The sequence below is a fragment of the Hemibagrus wyckioides genome, linkage group LG08, assembly GCF_019097595.1.
Source record: "Hemibagrus wyckioides isolate EC202008001 linkage group LG08, SWU_Hwy_1.0, whole genome shotgun sequence".
NCBI lineage: Eukaryota > Metazoa > Chordata > Actinopteri > Siluriformes > Bagridae > Hemibagrus > Hemibagrus wyckioides.
In genome coordinates, this window is record NC_080717.1 from 28,109,376 (window position 1) to 28,129,222 (window position 19,847).

General features: G+C 40.8%; 1 protein-coding gene across 1 annotated transcript in view; it reads left to right on the forward strand.

Annotated features, from left to right (window-relative positions):
• nav2b (neuron navigator 2b) overlaps positions 1–19,847 on the forward strand; it is a 98,646-nt gene that overhangs the window by 51,414 nt on the left and 27,385 nt on the right. Inside the window, exons 12-14 of the mRNA XM_058396719.1 lie at positions 13,631–13,760; positions 18,178–18,475; positions 18,941–19,532. Of these exons, the coding sequence (XP_058252702.1) occupies positions 13,631–13,760; positions 18,178–18,475; positions 18,941–19,532 (1,020 nt within the window). The remainder of the gene's footprint in view (positions 1–13,630; positions 13,761–18,177; positions 18,476–18,940; positions 19,533–19,847) is intronic.

Below are 19,847 nucleotides of genomic sequence, written 5' to 3' on the forward strand. Positions count from 1 at the left end.
CCAAGTCTTAATATTTCTTCACTCTGGTTTATCCATGATGTATGAATTTGTGTGCACTTTGTATGCAGAAGCGAAAAGCAGAAGCACTTTGCTGCTTGCATACTCACATACATACTTTTTATTTCCATCTGCAGGATTAGAAAGCCACATCCCATAGATGACACATGCTGTAAAAACTTTCTGCCATCATCGTGATTGTTGTCATGATCCATTTCTGCATTCAAAAGAATTTACTAAATCTAAAAAGAATCCAGAAGACTGCATGATAAGTTAATAAAAAAAATTCTAACCTTCTAACCAGTACTTAATAATGGTCTACAACAGCACATAAATACACTATATTGCCAGAAGTTTTGGGACACCCCTCCAGATCATTGAGTTCAGGTGTTGTTTTTCAGGGGTTGGGCTCGGCCCCTTAGTTCCAGTGAAAGGAACTCTTAATGCTTCAGCTTCATACCAAGACATTTTGAACAATTTCATGCTCTTTGTGGGAACAGTTTGGGGATGACCCCTTCCTGTTCCAACATGACTGTACACCAGTGACCAAAGCAAGGTCCATAAAGACATGGATGAGTGAGTTTGGTGTGGAGGAACTTGACTGGCCTGCACAGAGTCCTGACCTCAACCCCATAGAACACCTTTGGGATGAATTAGAGTGGAGACTGCGAGCCAGACTTTCTCGTCCAACATCAGTGCCTGACCTCACAAATGTGCTTCTAGAGGAATGGTCAAAAATTCCCATAAACACACTCCTAAACCTTGTGGAAAGCCTTCCCAGAAGAGTTGAAGCTGCAAAGGGCGGGACAACTCCATATTACATTCATGTGCATGGAAAGGCAGATGCCCCAATACTTTTGGCAATATAGTGTAAATCAGATGAGACACACAGCTAGTTTGTTTAGACAGATTACGGTTTAATCAGATCACACGCTAATTGGGAAATGAGAGGAAACTGGATAATCCTGAAAAAAAAAAACATGCAAACAAGAAGAAAATGCAAACTCAATACCAAAAAAATCTGAAACATTAGTACAAAGAGGCAATTATTATTATTAGTAGAAGAAGTAGTAGTAGTAGTAGCAGTAGCAATAGCAGCAGTGTTAGCAGCAGTATTAGCAGTAGCAGTAATAGCAGCAGCAGTATTAGAAGCAGCAGTATTAGCAGTAGCAGTATTAGCAGTGTTAGCAGCAGCAGTATTAGCAGCAGCAGTATTAGCAATGTTAGCAGCAGTATTAGCAGCAGCAGTGGGGCTGTGGCTTTTAGTAAAACTCTGTAGTTCATTTTTGATATTAACAGTGTGTCACAATCCACAAAAACAAGTCTGTTTGAGATAAAACTGATAAAAGTACAGTTTAAAAGTACAGGTTTGTGTGTGTGTGTGTGTGTGTGTATGGTTTGCTGAATTATAGTGGGGGTTAGAACAGATTGTGTTGTGGTATTGTGGCTGGTGTGAGCTCCGAAAAACCCAGCACTAAATTATCATTCTGATCCATAAACCAAAGTACAACTGAACATTTCACTGAAAGTTCAGGAGCTCATCAAAACAGAATGATTCATCAAAACGAGAGAGAGAGAGAGAGAGAGAGAGAGAGAGAGAGAGAGAGAGAGAGAGAGAATGAATATGTCGGAGAGAGAGAGAGAGAGGGGGGTTGAGTGTAAGAGGGATGGAAAGCTCTTCAGACTGAAGTAAATCTCTTTCTCTGTCTCACGCTCCTGTGGCACCCAGGGCCTGTCCACACACACACACACACACACATACATTGAATAGAAAGAGGTGCCTGTGGGGGCATTTTTACTATCTCGGTGTAGAACATATTTCTGACAGGTTTGTCTTTTTTTTCGGCTCGTCCCCACAAGAATCTGCATCTTTCAAACAAACAAGTAAGAGATCAAATGTTTTCTTACGTTGCCAGGATTAGCTGTAGGTGTAGCATAAGATTAATTAGCTGTCTTAATAATCAGATCAATGGAAGGTCCTCGCTAAGACAGTAAGGCGATTCTGTGGGCATGTGTGCGACTTCCTGTCTGTCAATAACAGGGTTTTCAACATGTTTGTGACATTGTGCAGATGTGGTGAAGGGCAATGGAAACAGATTTTTTGGAGTAAATAAGGATGTAGCAAGTCTCTCCATTACTGCACATGTTTGCCTGGAGCTCATTTGGTGACATCATCTTGTCGCTCCTCTTTATAATGCTATGATTTGCTTACTCGGATGCTTACGGTTTGTTAAAACTTCTATCCTCGGCACAAAGACATGGCCGAGCAATATGCATGTGTTTTGAGAGGAGCTGGTTAAAGGAAGCTTTGCTAGCATTCAGGATCCTCTTTGTAGATGGGAGTGAACTGGATAAGCCTGACCCCTAACCCATTGGTTTATATTTAGGGTACATTTTCTTGCAGTAATATTTCAACTGATGTTTTTGAAATGACAAACAAGTTCACACCATGGGAAGTTTTGTACATTGTGATAACTACAAAACCGAGGAAAAGTGTGGACCAGTCCAGATCCAAGCAGGTGCCTGCATCGTAACTATGTAAAAGAGCTAATAGATTCTTCAAGCAATCAGATCCAGATGTGCGTTGGGGTGTGAGGGTGTGGGTGGGCTTTTGAGGGTGTGTGTGTGTGGGAGGGGAGTGACCCCGAATGCTGCTAATGCTGGCTAGAGCCTGGGACAAAAAAATCCCTAAAGCTACTGTTACTGCTTCAGAGAGAAAGAAAATGAAGACAGAGAGGTAGAGAGAGAGAGAGAGAGAGAGAGAGAGAGAGAGAGTTTTTGAAAGATTGTTCTTAATTCAATGCAGTGTGTTGTGTTTCTAAAAAAAATTTTTTTTTAGAAAAGCTTGGCTAAAGATAGAGGCCTTTTGTGTTGTAATTGTGTTGTATTACAAAAGCATCTTGAGCTTATTAGAGTTCAAACTGGAATAATGAGAAACAAGCGAGATGGCACACACAGTCCGATGTGTTGTTTTGCTCAGGATGAGTTGCAGCCTCGGCTGAACGGATCCCTCCGTACATACCGAGTGCGTTTGCATGTCTGTGGTCATGGAACTGGAGATAAGGCCAACTGCATGAAGGGAGCGAACTTCCTCCCTGTGGCTGGACTCCGGACGAACCAAAGAGAGCATCTCTGGAGGGGGGCTTAGCAAACACAGCACGGCGGACCCCCTCTCTAAACAACCGGGAGAGAAAGAGATGGAGAGAATGAGGCAGTGTGACCCCTCTTATCTGTCATCAGCTGGAGGAAATGGCCTCTTCAGCCTCTTCCTCTCCCCCTGCTGATGCTTATTCTGAATGAGTGACAGCCAGGCGGAGGCACTTCAGAGCAGATCATCAATCAGCTCTTAATCAGACTTAAATCTTGCAATTCAAATGAACACCATTTACAGGGGCAAGGGTAGAGGCTGTGGGAGATTCTTTCTTGGTTTTGTTGTGGAAAAGTAATCAGCCTTTTGCTAATCTTATAATCTTAGGACCCTTGATCACAATATGCTCATTGTGAACAGTTTGACTTTTGACTACTTTTGACAAACGACAGTTTGACTACTGTTTACGTTACACCTGTACATCGGAATGATTTCAAATCCCAATATACTGAATACGTTTCCTTTTGGGGTCTGGTTCCTCTTAATGTCTCTTCCTCATATTCTTTTGTCCTTGCCACTTTCTTAAAGCTAAATGCTGCTCCATAGCTGATCAACTTTGCAAGGAGCCTAAGTACTACAACATTGATCACCAATTTAATACAAAAGGTTGCAGGTTCATGGGTTTTGGTCACTCCTTAGCTTAGAACCAGCAGGACCTGATGGTACCTAATGGTACAGTTATTATTTTTATCAACAATAAAATTTGATTGACTCATTTATTTATTCATCTTCAGTAACTGCTTCAAAGAGGCTGTTCCGCGGAACACCAGGAATGCACTCTGGAGTGGACACCGGTCCTTTGGTTGACAACATGTACACCAGTCAATAATACCAAGGGCTGTAACAGCTAGTTGGCATGTTTTAGGAGGTGGGCAAACCAGAGAACCACTAGTTAACCAACACAACCATGGACCTCACAGCTCTGAGGCAGCAACACTACCTGTTGGATCACCTGAGAGTAAATTTGTTGTATTTTTGTCACTGTCATGGCATTTTGTTACAACCAATATAAGAACAGCTGAACGGATGAAAGAAAAATGTTTATACAATTGATTTTTTCTACCAAACAGTGGCTTCATTGTGTGGCATAATTGTGTTGCAGTAATTTGGTGTATTACAATCATCTCTAAAGTTGTTGGAAAATAAGCTGGAGTTAAAACCCTAAATGGCAGGCTGCTGCAGAGGATAAGGTTGCCACCTCATAGCTCCAGGCTTCCTTTGCTCGATCCTGAGCTCGGATTACCGTCTGTGAAGATGTGCAAATTCTCCAGTCCGTGTGAGTTTCTTCCAAGTTCTCTGGTTTATTTCAACCAACCAAAAACGTGGCAGTGGATGTTTATCTTAGATTGCCTAAGATAAATTGCCCCTAGGCATAAATGAATATTTGGATGCGTGTACAGAAGGGTGTATCCGGGATGTACTCTTGTCTTGCTCCAAGTCATATGCTTCAGATCCACCACCGCCCTAACCAGGATAAATCAGCTACTAAATATCAGCACAAAATTCCATCCTGATGTGGGAGAACCTTCAGATTCTTGATAAGATTGTATGGTAGTAACATGTGTTGGCTTTTCTACAGCAACAAACCTCCTGATCTGATGAAGCACATAAAGTCCAGTCTGATTCTGGCTTTGTGTGTCTGTGAAAAGCTCTTAACACTCCAGAAAGAGACAGTGGAAGGGTTTCACACTCTGGGCAGTGCTAATGAGCACCTTCAGACAATAGGCTTAATAACACTGAAGTGCCAGCCCACCCATCTGCCTATTCAGGTGCTAATCGAGAAGAGACAGAGAGGGATTGAAGGAAGGTTCTTTCGCACCCCCAATGAGTCCAGTTGTAAGATATGACCTGTTAAGCCTTGTGTTTGTGCACACTTTTTTTCCTCAGTGGATCTAAGGTGGGTATGTTCTGTAAAAGAAAGCAACTGATTACTTGCGTATTACTTCCATTGCATTTATATATTTGATTTCTCCAGTCTCATTTACTTATGACTCCTTTTGAGACACAATGATCCTGCCAAGAGTAACCAGTCAAAATAAAAAAGACTGGCAAGTCTCTTTGTCTTGAGCCTTGGTAGATCTGTGTCCAAAATTCTTAGTTAAAAGTTGGTTAAAATTTTACAGTCTAAATGAATACATTAAAGCCTGCAGTGTTCCTGACTTTTTAGAGCAATCAGAAGTTCTCCACTGTTTGAAGTCTGTCCTTCAAACAAATGGACTGGTGGGATAGTAAACAAGGAGTAGTAGTAGGTGAAAGTTCACATTTTGTTGTCTGTCCAAATAAAATGGCAGGAAGATTCAACAGAGTAGAGGATTTTACTCTTCCAACAAGGCTTCATGCTCTGGAGATCAGAGGTACAATCAGCTGCACAAGCAGATATAGAAAAACTCTTAAACCTGAACTGGTCCAGGGGTTTCCAGGCAACAGAGTCTGTATCCTGACCTTGTGCATTCTATGTTATAGGTATAATGTCAAGGTACTACTTGATCACTGATTTAAAGAACTCAAATCTCTATGATGGGATCTCACTTAGGGTTCAGAAGGTTGTGAGTTCCTAGTTTGGTTTAATTCCTAGAACCAATAAACCAAATCATTGACCATTTGAAGATAAGATAAATTACATCCTGTCTTGGGTAAGTGGCAAATACATGCCATTTATTTATTCCTTTTCAGAAAGTGGCATACATATACATACATGTGGCAATGTACAACCAATCCACAAACAGACACACGTTTTTGAGAGGCTGGAGTAAACCAGAAAACCCGGAGGAAACCCATGTGGTCAGGGGGATGTGCAAAACACCACACAAGCAGAAACCCGAGCTCAGCATCAAACGGGAGCCTGGAGCCATGAGACGGCAACACTATCCACTGCGCTACTGTGCCACCCTCAAACGCTTTTCAAAAGCAGAGCCATTCCACAAAGGCCACGGTTTAAACGGAGTCCACAACATGTACAGCCATAGCATCAGGTCACCTTATGGAACTTCTTGACCCTATGCAAATGTTGACTTCTTCGACATTGCTAGCCTTTGTTAATGCAGCACGGATCATTGTTCCTCAACACAGTGTACAACTTTCAAAGTCTATCAATCCTCAGTAGCCCAGGCCGAACTCAAACCCTGCTCCCACCGGTCATTTTGAAATGATGCCACATGAAACTGTGCCACTGTAAACAGTGTCTCCTCCAAACAGTTTCCATATTCAAAAGAACAACGGACTAAGCATGCAAATTACACCTCGCCTTTCCCAGAAGCGAGAGAACAAAAGTCTTTAAATAAGAACAGTATGGAGTGAGACCTGTTAGAGTGGTGAAGAGAGACAGAGAGAGGGAGAGACAGAGACAAAGCGTAGACAGGAACTACTCTGGATACCACACACTCATTCGGCTCTCTGGAATCTATGTCATTACACATGCTTGGCTGAGGAGGTTTGGACGCAAGCGCTAGACTGTGTTTATGCGTGTGTGTGTGTGTATGTGTGTGTATGTATGTATGTGTCCGTGCCTGGTTGTTTCGTTTTATAATGGCTCAAACCTCATAACTTCGCTAAATATACTGCAGTAACTGTTTGCATGTTCTGCCTGATTACATCCCGATGTTGTGCTTCTAAAACAACTTTGCGTTCTTGGTCCATCTTTATCCCTTACCAGTGTTTAAAACACGAAGCCTGTTGCGGTAAACATTTCCAACAGACCTGTATTTGGTGGTAATCCTACTCTTCATAGTCTTGTACCTCTGACCTCATGAAGTGACCCAGAAAAGTCCTCCGGAGAGTAAACTAATTGGGCCAGGTTTGTATAGAGCCAGGCAGCTTAAATACTTTTACTAGTCTATAATTCATGCTACTCAGAACAACACACACTTGCAAAGGAAAAGTAAATATCTAAAAAAAAAAAAAAAAAAAAGGACTATGTGCTTTAAGGGGTTCCTTCGGGTACTCCGGTTTCCAAAGACATGCGTGGTAGGCTGATTGGCATCTTTAAATGGTCGGTAGTGTCTGCATAGGTGAATGAGTGTGTGAGCGATTGTGACCTCATGCAGGGTGTCCAGCACCTTGTGCCCTGAGACCCAGTTTCCCCATGATCCTGTGTAGGATGGATGTCATGTTTGTTATCTGTTTAGTGTTACATTTACATGCAATGGAACAAGATAGTTCCTGTTATTACTTGCATTATAACAGCTATAAACAGTCCTTCCCTTTTCTCCCTCTCTCTATCAGAGTGATTAAGACTAGAAAAATGCAGCTTATCATCTTACCCAGAAACCATAAAACCCTCCATTCTTAAGGCTCTCCTGTGTCAGAAAACGTACAGCTTTACTTCTGGCTGTTACAAAGCACAGACACTGGAGACTCCTTCCAGAAAGGCAAAATAAATGTCTTAAACCTTTCTCAAAAAAAATTCACCAATCAGATTTGCGGACTCGAGAGTGCTGTGGTGTTAAATACATTCATCTGAGGAGTAAATGGGAATTCTGTAAACCAATTCGTTCCAATTTTTTCCTACCTTTCAGTTTCACATACAAACCTACTCTGCCTGTTTTTATTTACTGTCCTCACCTGTGTCACGTAAGAACCCTTCTGCCCCTAACCTGCTCTGCCACGTTAGATTTATGTCAGGTGTAAAAGTAGATGGTCACTGACTTATTTATCACTCTTCACTACAGTTTATTGCACTGCAATGTCTTTCCAGATGTTACGCTGCCTGAACCATGCACTTTGGGAAGTATTCTCCATGCGAGTGTCGTACGCTTGTGACATTTTTTTTTTCCAGTGGTATTTATGAAGCTCCTATATTGTCTTTTATTCCACTGGTCAGTTTATTAGGTACACAGGTCTCGTCACTACACTTGCTGGCTGTTTATTGAGGTGCTTAAACCATTAGTAGATGCATAAGTATGATATGTATATATAAATCTTCTGGATGTTCCAGATGTTTAGATTTGTGTTTTCTATGCGGAAAGAATCCTGTGATTTATTAAATGTGATGAGATCCCTATCTGAATTAACTCTACTAACTCTAAGATCAGATTACTTCCTTCTCTCTCTCTCTCTCTCTCTCTCTCTCTCTCTCTGACACACACACACACACACACACACACACACTCACTCACTGAAGCCACACCCTCAACCTGTGGTTGGCTCCTGCTGGTGTGTGTGTGTGTTTGTGTGTGTGTGACAAGGGAGGTTAGGTCTCTCGCTCTCTATTTTCATTCTACAGAGAAGAGAGAGAGAGAGAGAGAGAGAGGCAGAGAGCAGGAGGGAGAAAGAGAGTGGGAGAAACAGTGGGAAAGAGAGAGAAAGAGAGGGAGGGAGAGGCTGTAAAGGAGTGAGACAGAGTGGAGGTGAACTCATGAAGCTCCCCGGCATGCAGCTCAGCTTCAGTGGCCACTCCACCGCCATCTCTCCGGACTAGTGAGCAGGAATTTTCCTTTGTTTCGTGAATTATGAGGACGCTTTCCTTTGCCACGTGGGACTGTTGTAGTGTGTGTGTGTGTGTGTGTGTGTGTGTGTGTGAGAGAGAGAGAGAGAGAGAGAGAGAAAGAGAGAGTGAGAGTGTGATGGCAATGCGCATGTTGATTCTGTTGTGTTTATTGTTTAGTTTAGTTTAGTAGTTTGCTTTTAAATACTTCACTGCAACAGGTTGCATTTACATCACAATACTGAATGCTGACTTGTGATTAATGAGTAAAGATGTGTGTGTGTGTGTGCTGACACACAAGTACTAAGTACTGAAACTGAACACTGTATATTACTTATGAATGACTATTTTGAGTGCTAAATACTGAGTACTGAATACTGGATATTGCTATATTAGGCTTGAATGACTGAATGCTGAGTAATAAAGACAGACTGATGAGTACTGAATACTGAGTAGTGCATATTAAGCATGAATTACTGCATGCCAAGTACTGAAGATGGACTACTGAGTACTAAATACTGAGTATCGCATACCAGGACAAATTGCTGAGTACTGAGTACTGACATTCAGTGTACTGAATTGTGACTACTGTATATTAAGTATGAATTGCTGAACAAGTTACATACAATTACTTAAAAGTGCTGAAAACCCAGAACTCAATACTGCATTCTTAATACTGCATACTGAGTAAAGGGGTACTGAAAACTGAATTTTGTGTCAGGTACAAGTGGTCAGTTTGTCAGCTTATCTGTGTGTTTTGGATAGTCAAGAACGTCCTTTCCGATATGATATTATATTGATATTGCGGGACATTTACTTCATGTTGTGACCAGTGTCAGCACTTTACATTCTCAAGTAACTGATTGCTTGGATGTTAGCATCAGTTTGTTATCGTTATTCCTTAACATCTGTGTGTTAGTGTTATTTTTCTTCTTCTCCCTCGTTCAATTCTCTATTTTTTCAATTCTCAATTCTCTGGACCCACCTATTTATTTATTTATTTATTTATTTATTTATTTATTTATTTATTTATTTTGCGAGTAGGTCTGTTGTACTCCGTTTCCCCCCTGAAATTATTTTCGATACACTCTCATGGAAATCTCCTCAGGTACTGTGACATTTGTTTTGCCATGTGCGAGTTTCGATTGGTTCTAGCTTCTCTGTTATTCATTCCCCTTATTGTTTAGCTTTGTTCCTCTCAACCCATTGTAGTGAAACTTCCAAAGTCTCACTGTGGATCCTGACACATTCGGAAAGGTTATTCAGGCTGTTTCAGGTCCAGGAGATGGTGATCAGGGCAGAACTAATTAACCCTCCATCCAAAGCAAACCAGACGGGGCAGTGTGGCTGGAACTTGCTGGATCTTTAATAACGCTCTTTAACAAAGCAGTCCCCCTCCCCCGTTTCCTGCGCAATGGACTCCCCCGTCATGCTTTCACTGGATTTGACTTTAGGGCATGGCACTAATCCTGTCTCCTGAGCGTGGGGGGAGGTAGGTGTGTTTTCCTGTGTGTCAGTACAGCACTGCGTCTGACCACCTGTCTACTGAGTTAATGAATTTTCTGATTCATTATGATGTGTGTTATTGAGTAATGTCTGGTTTGGTTGATGGTAACCTGACAGAATGAATGGAGATGTTATTAAAGAAGAATAGTGCTCTGTCTTGTTTGGTTAGATGTTTCTACTCAGATTCACCTTGTCACAAAGAACACGCTGGTTCCTTTTTTCAAACTAACCTATATACGCAAAGTCAGACATTTCAGGAAATTCCCTCATCTCAGAACTCATCTCTGTGTTGGAGGCTTGAAAAGACTTCAAACAGAGTTTAATATATACTCTCATCTCTGTGTTTTCGAACGCATACTTGAGGCTCGGCTGTTCTTGGGCAGAGCGGCAAGAGTTTATTGGCCATATTAGAAAGAGAGACAGACAGGAGACGGACGGGAAATAAAGAATTCTTCAAATGTGAGGAAAAGGAAAACCAACTCTGTGACCCACCTTTGGCATCGCCAACACCCACACCTTTCTCTTTCCACTCTTTCTTTTTACTTTGCATTGAAAAGTCTGATTTTATGTTTGTAAAAAGAAAATTACCCTTGTCTAACTGTATTGCAATCAACATTCTCTAGTACTTTTTTCCCTTCTAATATACTCCTAATGTATGCTTTTCCTGATCCCAATCTTATTTCCCGCTCACTGCTTTTGTTTGGGCATGTAACACCTGATGGAAGCACGTGATGGTCGACGGACCCAAAACAAACTTGCGCGCAATGAAAAAGAAAGAAATAGCCCCAATGGGGACAGCATTTCACACAACAAAAACAGGGAAGCCAGGCAGACGTGCTATTCTGCTGTTGGCCAAGTGTAGAATTTTCCCTTGACAGGCGTCAGCCAAGGGCACTTTCTTCAAGACATAATAAAAAAATAGCCATGATGGATTTGGGAAATTCACTACAGGCGTGTTGGGTTGTACTTCTTTTGAAAGTGCTAATGTGTGAATAAGAAACCCCTGTGTGCACCTCACTCTTGAGTTATGACTAAAAGGCAGGTTTGTTTGCTAATCCTTGGCACTTATTAGCTCGAAGTTTCAACACATTGTGCTTGAATAGCTCTGACTAATGGATGGGATTAGCAGCTAGCACAGCTGTTGATATAAGCTAGCATTGTTATATGTTTAACCGCTTCAGTGGACGAATAACCAGTGTTTTTTTTTTGTTGTTGTTTTTTTTAGCACGTGTAGCTACAAATTCACACCTTCTTCTGGCTCTCACTGAGGTGCTGACTTGGCTGATGAATTTGATGTAACCGCCTTATAACTAGAGCTGTCCAAAATAACTTTCTCAAAGTGGATTAGTCAGTGGATTGTTCAGACTATTTAATAATTGATTAAAAAGGACAGTGGAACCTCGGCATAGGAAGTTCATTTCGTTCTGGAGGCGAGTTCTTATGGTGAAAGTTTATATTGTGAAATGAATGTAAGTGCAGATAATCCGTTCCAGCTGCCCAAAAATATGACCAATATGACCAATATGAAGCGTATGTAAACTGTTTGTCTGCTTACAAAGAACTGACCCAAGCCAAGCATTCCATGTCAAGGCTCCTCACAGGAAGTCGTGCCACCAAGCTTGGGCTAAAAATAGAACAGACCACCCACGCCCCCAATCTGTCAACAAAAAAAAACACCTGAAAAATCACCTAGTTTTTGAACGCATGAACATTTCAGTTCACTTTTCTTTGCTTTCCACTGATGCTAACAAGTTTTGAATGGCTCCCTGACATACGCGCAATTCCGCCGGTGTTCGGTTCAATTCGGTTCGTTCGTATGCCAAAAATGCTTCATATGCCGATGCAAATTTGAATTCTTAAGGTGAAAATTCCTAAGGGAGGACATTTGTATGCCGAGGTTCCACTATATGTAGGAGATCCATTTTAGCCGTATATTACTTTGTACGATAAAAACAATGTCCTCTAGTAGCTCCAGCCCACCAAATTACATTCATTTGTACCACATTGTTTTGAATTCCTGATTTTCATTGGTCAGAGGGTGTTAATTAATCATAAGGTAACTGCAGCCTCATTTACTTACTTTAAGTTGGCAATGAAAACATACCCTCATGCTAGTGCAAGTAGGTCATTGAGCTTAATCAGAGTTTAGTTCTTTTACACACACAAGTATAATGTATAAAGATTTGATCTCATAATAACACAAATTGTTGTGCAGCAGGTAGCATTGCTCCTTCACAGCTCCCAGGTCTCAGGTCTATGACTTTCTGTGCATGTATCCAACTCTACATGGGTTCTTTTGGGTTCTCTGGCTTCCACTCTCTTCTGACAAGCCAGTGTGTCTACTTTGCTGCTTGAGATTGGCCATAGATGTAAACGATTTTGTGTGTGTGTGTTGACCCATGTGACAGACTATCAGATCCATTCCCACCTGTGACTAGGATAAGCTCTGGATCCACCTGAATAGTATCCAGGATCAAGTGCTTATTGAAGACAAATAAATAAATTAATTAATTGAAATTAAAAAAAAAAAGAAAGAAATCCACTAGTTTTTAGGATTATTCAGCTGTTTAGTTACATCTTGTCTAACACAACCAGTGAACTAATCAGCTAAGTTCCATAGTCTACATGAGTGTGTTAAAGTATGGAAAACAATAACAATAAAAATGTACAGAGCAGGAATTTACATTAGATCAGGTTTGGAAACATCTGGATTACTTAATCTTTGCATGTCTTCTATACAGGCTGTAATAAATCAGGACTTCAGGACATGCTAATGTGAACCATTCTTATCTGTCTGCATCTGTCAGTGAGAATATAAGCTTTCATATGGAACTGAAACAGCACCTGTCCTGTTTGACAGGAGCTGTGGACTATGCTATATTTTTACTGGATCCTGACAGGCTGGGTCTTGTAAAACAGGCTGTGAGGACGATGTGTTGGGTTAAATGAATGGTTTTAGACGGATAAAGATGGGTGTAATGTCACAAGTATGTAGAAATGCAAGTAGTAGTTTTCTCTTGAGAAGAAAGCAGAAGCAATGACGTTCGCATCTTTCTAATTCTGTGTGTATTTTTTGTTCTTTTTATTTGGCATTTGGCATTTGTGTTTCACGGTGGCTGTTAAAATGCTCATGTGGCATTCTAATGTGTTGTTTGTTACTTTTATATATATATACATGTGTATGTATATATATATATATATATATATATATATATATATATATATATATATATATATATATATGTATGTCATAAACAGTCCCTCCAGGATTGCTCAGATTTTTTTGTGAAAATTGTAAATTGTAAAATTCTTCTTTCGTTCTCTTTCCAGTGAAGACACATATATTTCTATGATATCTTTATTCATGTTTGACTCACATGAATAGAAGAAGGCGTTGGCAGAATGTGTGTTATGATGACATTATACAACACGTCCTGGCCCAAATCTGCAGAAAGATTCTGCAAAATCCTGGATGGACTGGAGATAATTAAAAATAACTGAATTTTCCTTGAATGCATTTATTCATTTCTGCATTTTTGTCCCTCTTTGTCTCTAAGCTGGGACGACAGCAGTTCAGTCAGCAGTGGGATCAGCGACGCTTTAGACACAGATGAACTCAACACCAGCTCGTCTCTTAGCTCCTACGTCAACACTCCATCTGCTCCACGCAGGGACATAGAAGAGCAGGTGAGTGATGGACACACCTCAGTAAGACACCCTGGCCGATCAGTCTAAAAAAAACTTGACTGGTTCTTCTAGACCTAGAATTCGATCTGATACTCAAAGCCCACCAGCTGGTCCACATTTTCTTCACACACATACCTGTGCTAGATAACCCCCACAGTTGGACTGGCTGTGAATTACAGAGGCTTGAATAAAAAAATCCTTACTTCAGCATTTCAAGTGAAGACCAAATATGGGATTTGATTAGCATCAAAAGCATTATAATATTAAGGAGGTAATTATAGCTAGCTTTTTTCTCCCTGGTAACTCACTGGTGCCTAACTGGCAGAAAACCAGATGTCTTCTTTTCCCAGGCACGACCTCTTTATACGCACCCATCTGGTACATATAATACATGTAATACAGCAAAGGAAATAACACAGCACAGACATCACATCATGCCGGCTCGATCGTCTAAACCTGAACGTACATGAATTGTAATAGGAAACAGACTGCTGTCGTTGTCACTTACAGTTCATAAAGTATAGACTGAAAGAAAACAAAAGATTTGGACCATTGAAAATCCTGCTCCTGGACAATTTAACTCCAAGTTCAATTGCCAAACGAGGTCACTCCAAACCTCAGTAGGCAGGCTAACAGCGGAGGTACTTCCTGCTCACCAAAACCAAAGTGGAGACGACTGTAAACAAAGACAGATTTTATTACAAATTACATTTCAGTTTTGTTCATTTTTTTTTACACAGTTTTCCATTCAGTGTAGTCAGCGTACCAGCTAGTTTTCTCCTAACACACAGCAGCCTCCATTGTGGGATGGTTCCAGGCTGACGTGCTTCCTCAAAAGTTATAACTCAACACTATGAAAATAGAAAACTGCTCAACACGCTTGGAGGAGAATACTAATCATTATATTGTTTATGTGTAAGTATAGATACATATTCTTTTTCATACTAGAAAGAGGAATGTCCATACTGAGAGTGGAGCCAGTTGCAGATGGCTATCCTCTGGACTTAAACTCACAGGAGGGGAAACTAAAAAAAAATCCATCTTGGCCTGACTGACTTCCAGCTGGATACTGTATGCACAAGCTGTGCTGGTCAAATTGGAAAATTAAAAGAGATCATTAGTAACTGGATAATTAGCATTCTAAATGATCTCTACTAATACAACGTGATAGACTTTATAGTTGTTGTAAAAAAAAATAATAATAATAAAAATATATATATATATATATATATATATATATACAGCCAAACAGTAAGGCAGTTAGAAAATCTAAACATTTAGACAAGCTGGAAAATTACTTAGCAGCTGGCTAGGATGGTTGACCAGCATGACCAGCTCGGTCCGTGTTTTGGCAGCTGTTAGCTGGTCTGACCATACAGACCCATTAGTCCTTCCTGCAGCATGTTTTCCTTTTAAGGTCATTTTTCAAGTTTCAAGGCATTTTCTGATACCTGGTTCACATTTTTGTTTCTGTCTCGAGTTCACCTGGAGTACATCAACTAGTGATATGTGTGCTGTTTGCAAATGAGTTTGCTCTTTGAGCCAGATCTTTTGGGCGAAACACGAGAGCTAACACATAGCCGTGTGTTTGATTTCAGCTGCGTGGTCGAGGCAGCATGACAGGAAAGATAAAGATATACTGTATTTAATCAGTGTATTAGGTGCGGTGGTTAGTTATCAGCCTAATTGGAAATTAATTCTCAATCAAGTTTATGGAACAATGTCAGTCAAAAACTATCAATGGTCATAATATTGTATATCTGTCATAGAGTCTAAAAAGAAAAAAGTCAATGAGACAAAATTTTCTGCTCTTATCATTGAGCTGAGCCAAATGACCTGACTCACTGTAAAGAGCCAGAATTCCCATCACCTACATTAACTAGAGAATTCCCATCACCTGCATTAACTAGAGAATTCCCATCACCTACATTAACTAGAGAATTCCCATCACCTGCATTAACTAGAGAATTCCCATCACCTGCATTAACTAGAGAATTCCCATCACCTACATTAACTAGAGAATTCCCATCACCTACATTAACTAGAGAATTCCCACCACCTACATTAACTAGAGAATTCCCATCACATACATTAACTAGAGAATTCCCATCACATACATTAACTAGAGAATTCCCATCACATACATTAACTAGAGAATTCCCATCACCTACATTAACTAGAGAATTCCCATCACCTACATTAACTAGAGAATTCCCATCACCTACATTAACTAGAGAATTCCCATCACCTACATTAACTAGAGAATTCCCATCACATACATTAACTAGAGAATTCCCATCACATACATTAACTAGAGAATTCCCATCACCTACATTAACTAGAGAATTCCCATCACATACATTAACTAGAGAATTCCCATCACCTACATTAACTAGAGAATTCCCATCACATACATTAACTAGAGAATTCCCATCACCTACATTAACTAGAGAATTCCCATCACATACATTAACTAGAGAATTCCCATCACCTACATTAACTAGAGAATTCCTATCACATACATTAACTAGAGAATTCCCATCACCTACATTAACTAGAGAATTCCCATCACCTACATTAACTAGAGAATTCCCATCACATACATTAACTAGAGAATTCCCATCACCTACATTAACTAGAGAATTCCCATCACATACATTAACTAGAGAATTCCCATCACATACATTAACTAGAGAATTCCCATCACCTACATTAACTAGAGAATTCCCATCACCTACATTAACTAGAGAATTCCCATCACCTACATTAACTAGAGAATTCCCATCACATACATTAACTAGAGAATTCCCATCACCTACATTAACTAGAGAATTCCCATCACCTACATTAACTAGAGAATTCCCATCACATACATTAACTAGAGAATTCCCATCACCTACATTAACTAGAGAATTCCCATCACCTACATTAACTAGAGAATTCCTATCACCTACATCAACAACACCAGAAGTGGTGAAATAAACCACAAATGTAGACCCTTTGGTTTGCTTCCATTCCTCTTTGGAGTCCTAATGGAATCACGTGTGGTCTCAGCTTCCATCTGTTTATTGCTGGTTTTACTTATCTCAGATTGGTCATCAACAGAAACTTGATTTGGGTTTAGGGACAGGATAGGCATCATAAAACTTTAACTGTTCTCAATTTAATCTCCTAATTTAATCCGGATGGTCTCTGTTTGTTATTATATACAGTACAAACCTGGCTTTGATCTCCTCAGAGGTGCTCTGGTGGAGGTTTGGTTGGTGGCTTTACTTATTAGATCAAACGTTGGTAGGCTCTTATCAGCAACTGTGTCTGGTACATGTGCTGACTTTGTTAGCATGACTCATCTGATTGGCTTACCTGCTTCCGTTATGAGGTCTGGGCAGGTCAGCGTATGCAGGGCTAATTAACTGTTTATAGTGGAGACAAGCACAATCTGTCTACCTTTTGTTGCTACTTAAACTTACTTATTGTGGACTGGTGATGGCTAGCCATAGCTAAATACAGCCACAAGTATCGGTTGTGTGCTCTAATCTGATGACTCCCTGTTAGCATACAACCATCTCTGTATAATGTAGAAATGTTTGTAACACATCTTTTTTCATTCAAGAAAGAAGACAGACACCTCCATGTTTAGATTTCCTTGGCATCGTGGATTCAGATGTTGCTTTGAGTGCCAGCATACTGTATTACTGATATAGAACTCAAACACCTGCAAACCTACACGCAAGCCAAAAATCTTTCACCTCTCACCTCCATACTCCTCTGTCTCTACTCCTCTTTCACCCTGCTTCTCATGTTCTTCCATTTTCTTTCTTATTCTCTCTCTCTCTCTCTCTCTCTCTCTCTCTCTCTCTCTCTCTCTCTCTCTATCAGGTCTCTCTCATTCCCCCATTCCTTCCCCCTGAGCGAGAATTCGAATTTATTATACGAGTGTTGAGATAACAGTGTTTTGGATTTGGCCTGATAACAACTGGAGGCCATTAAAATTCTTTCCTTGGCAATGATGTTTTATGAGTATTTTCAGTAGCAGTTGAACAATGACCTGCTCTGAGAAAGGAGTGATGTAATCTTGGCCAGGTCTGAAGAAGTGCTGAGATATAGCAGCAATGTTTATTTGATGAGCCATGTAAGGGGCCTGGAAGCTCCAACTTCGCACCACATCATCTAAACCTGCAATGGCATTTGATCATGTTGATGCAAGACACAAATTAGTCGTTAATGCTAATATCCAGCTTGAAATGACTGCTCTTGTGACTCATTTCTAACATGCCGATGGAATGAATCACATCCTCACCTCCAGCAAATAGCTTTAAGCTGTTGTTCTGTTGGTTTGGTTTTAACAGATGAGAGATTTCTGTAGCGTAGTTCAGCTAAGGAAAATGATTCTCGTTTATTTTTCTTTCCTGATCAGCTCCAGACAGACGCAGAGAAGCGTTCTGTCATTGGATGCAACTCCACCTGGAACGACGACCTCAGGCGCCCAGACGGCTGCTCGGACCCAGGAATTGAGATGGAGACCAGCTCGAAGTGGTGCAACCCATCTGATTTCTCTGATGAATCAGAGCGCAGTTTGACCGGGCGCAAACAGCACGCCATATCTCAAACAGGTTCTTGGAGGCGAGGAATGAGTGCCCAGATGGGCATCACCTGTCCAAGGACTAAAACGCTGACTCCAACAAACTGCAGTCCATTGAAAATCCATAGTAATGGTAGGTACAACCATTAGATAAAACAAGAAGCTAAAATAATTATTAAGTAAATCATTTTCTGCTATCTCAAGCATTTGTATGATATTCAATTTCTGGGACTGGATCAGAAATGAAAGATATTTAGTGTGGTATAAGGATTATCCTTATGATTATTCTTTTAGATAAGTTATCTGTCAGTGTCAAGGCTTTTATTTTTTAAATTGCATGCTATAAGTAAAAAAACAAGCCTTCATGTGAGGTATTACCTAGCAGACAAGAGCTGTCCACAATGATACCGATCTAATCTGAGGCTGTAATCCTTACATTGTTTAATGTGTGGCGGTTGCAGCTTGCATACGATCCACTTATCAGCATCAGTGAAGTGTGAGGCCCGTAGGTTTAGGCATGTTCCAACTTTGTTTGTGCTACTGTGATCTGTTAAAGGGGAAGCACAGCTCATAGCCCGTGATGTTTATCTCCTTGCAGGCAAAACAGACGACGCCAAAGTGTCAGAGAAAAGTCGTTTCTCACCACAGATACCTACATATGAAAGCAAGAAGCTGCCCTCGAGCTCCGGCTCCCACATACCCACCAACACATTCGGCTTCAAGAAAACCTCCAGTGCGGCAACAATAACTGCCAGCGGTGCAGTTATAACAAGTGGCTCTGCTACTTTAGGGAAGATCCCTAAGTCCATAGGCTTTGGATCATCTCGTCTAGTGGGCAAGCAATCTAGTGTCGATGATGGGTACCTTCCACCAAGCACTCGAACCACCCTTCAATACCGGAGTCTGCCTCGGCCTAGTCGTTCCAACAGCAACATGGGCACAACCCGTGGTACCGGTCGCTCCATCGATGCTAGCCCCATTAGCAAAGGCACAGCCACTCTACCCAACCCAAAGAGCCGTAGCCTGGCCAGGTCCTGTGCCAACCAGACAGACCGGGAGAAGGGAGTATTCTCGGACACAGAGAGCCTTGCTTTGGGACCAGTAAATAAAGCCAGTGGTGGTGCCCAGTGCCAGCCAAGTAGACAGGCAGGAGGGAAGACCTCAGATACATCATCCCCTACCTTGCGCAAGTGAGATATTTAATTCATGCTTCTATTATATTTATTTTCTATTTATATTGAACTTGCAGTTACTAGCAACTCAAACAACTTAAAATGGCTATGAAATTGAATTGGAATTATGTTGCTAATCTGCAATTATAAATTCACATAATAAACCGGTCGATCCTGGGCCTTCTACATTCTAAGAAATACAGGTTCCTCAAGGTTTCCTTGGATAGATAGGGTTCTAGATTCCTAAGTACTCACTTCCTTTCAGTCTCTGAAAGGAAATCCCTCTGTTTTAGGGTTTGGTTACAAAGTGAGTGACAAACCAAAGATGCCCTT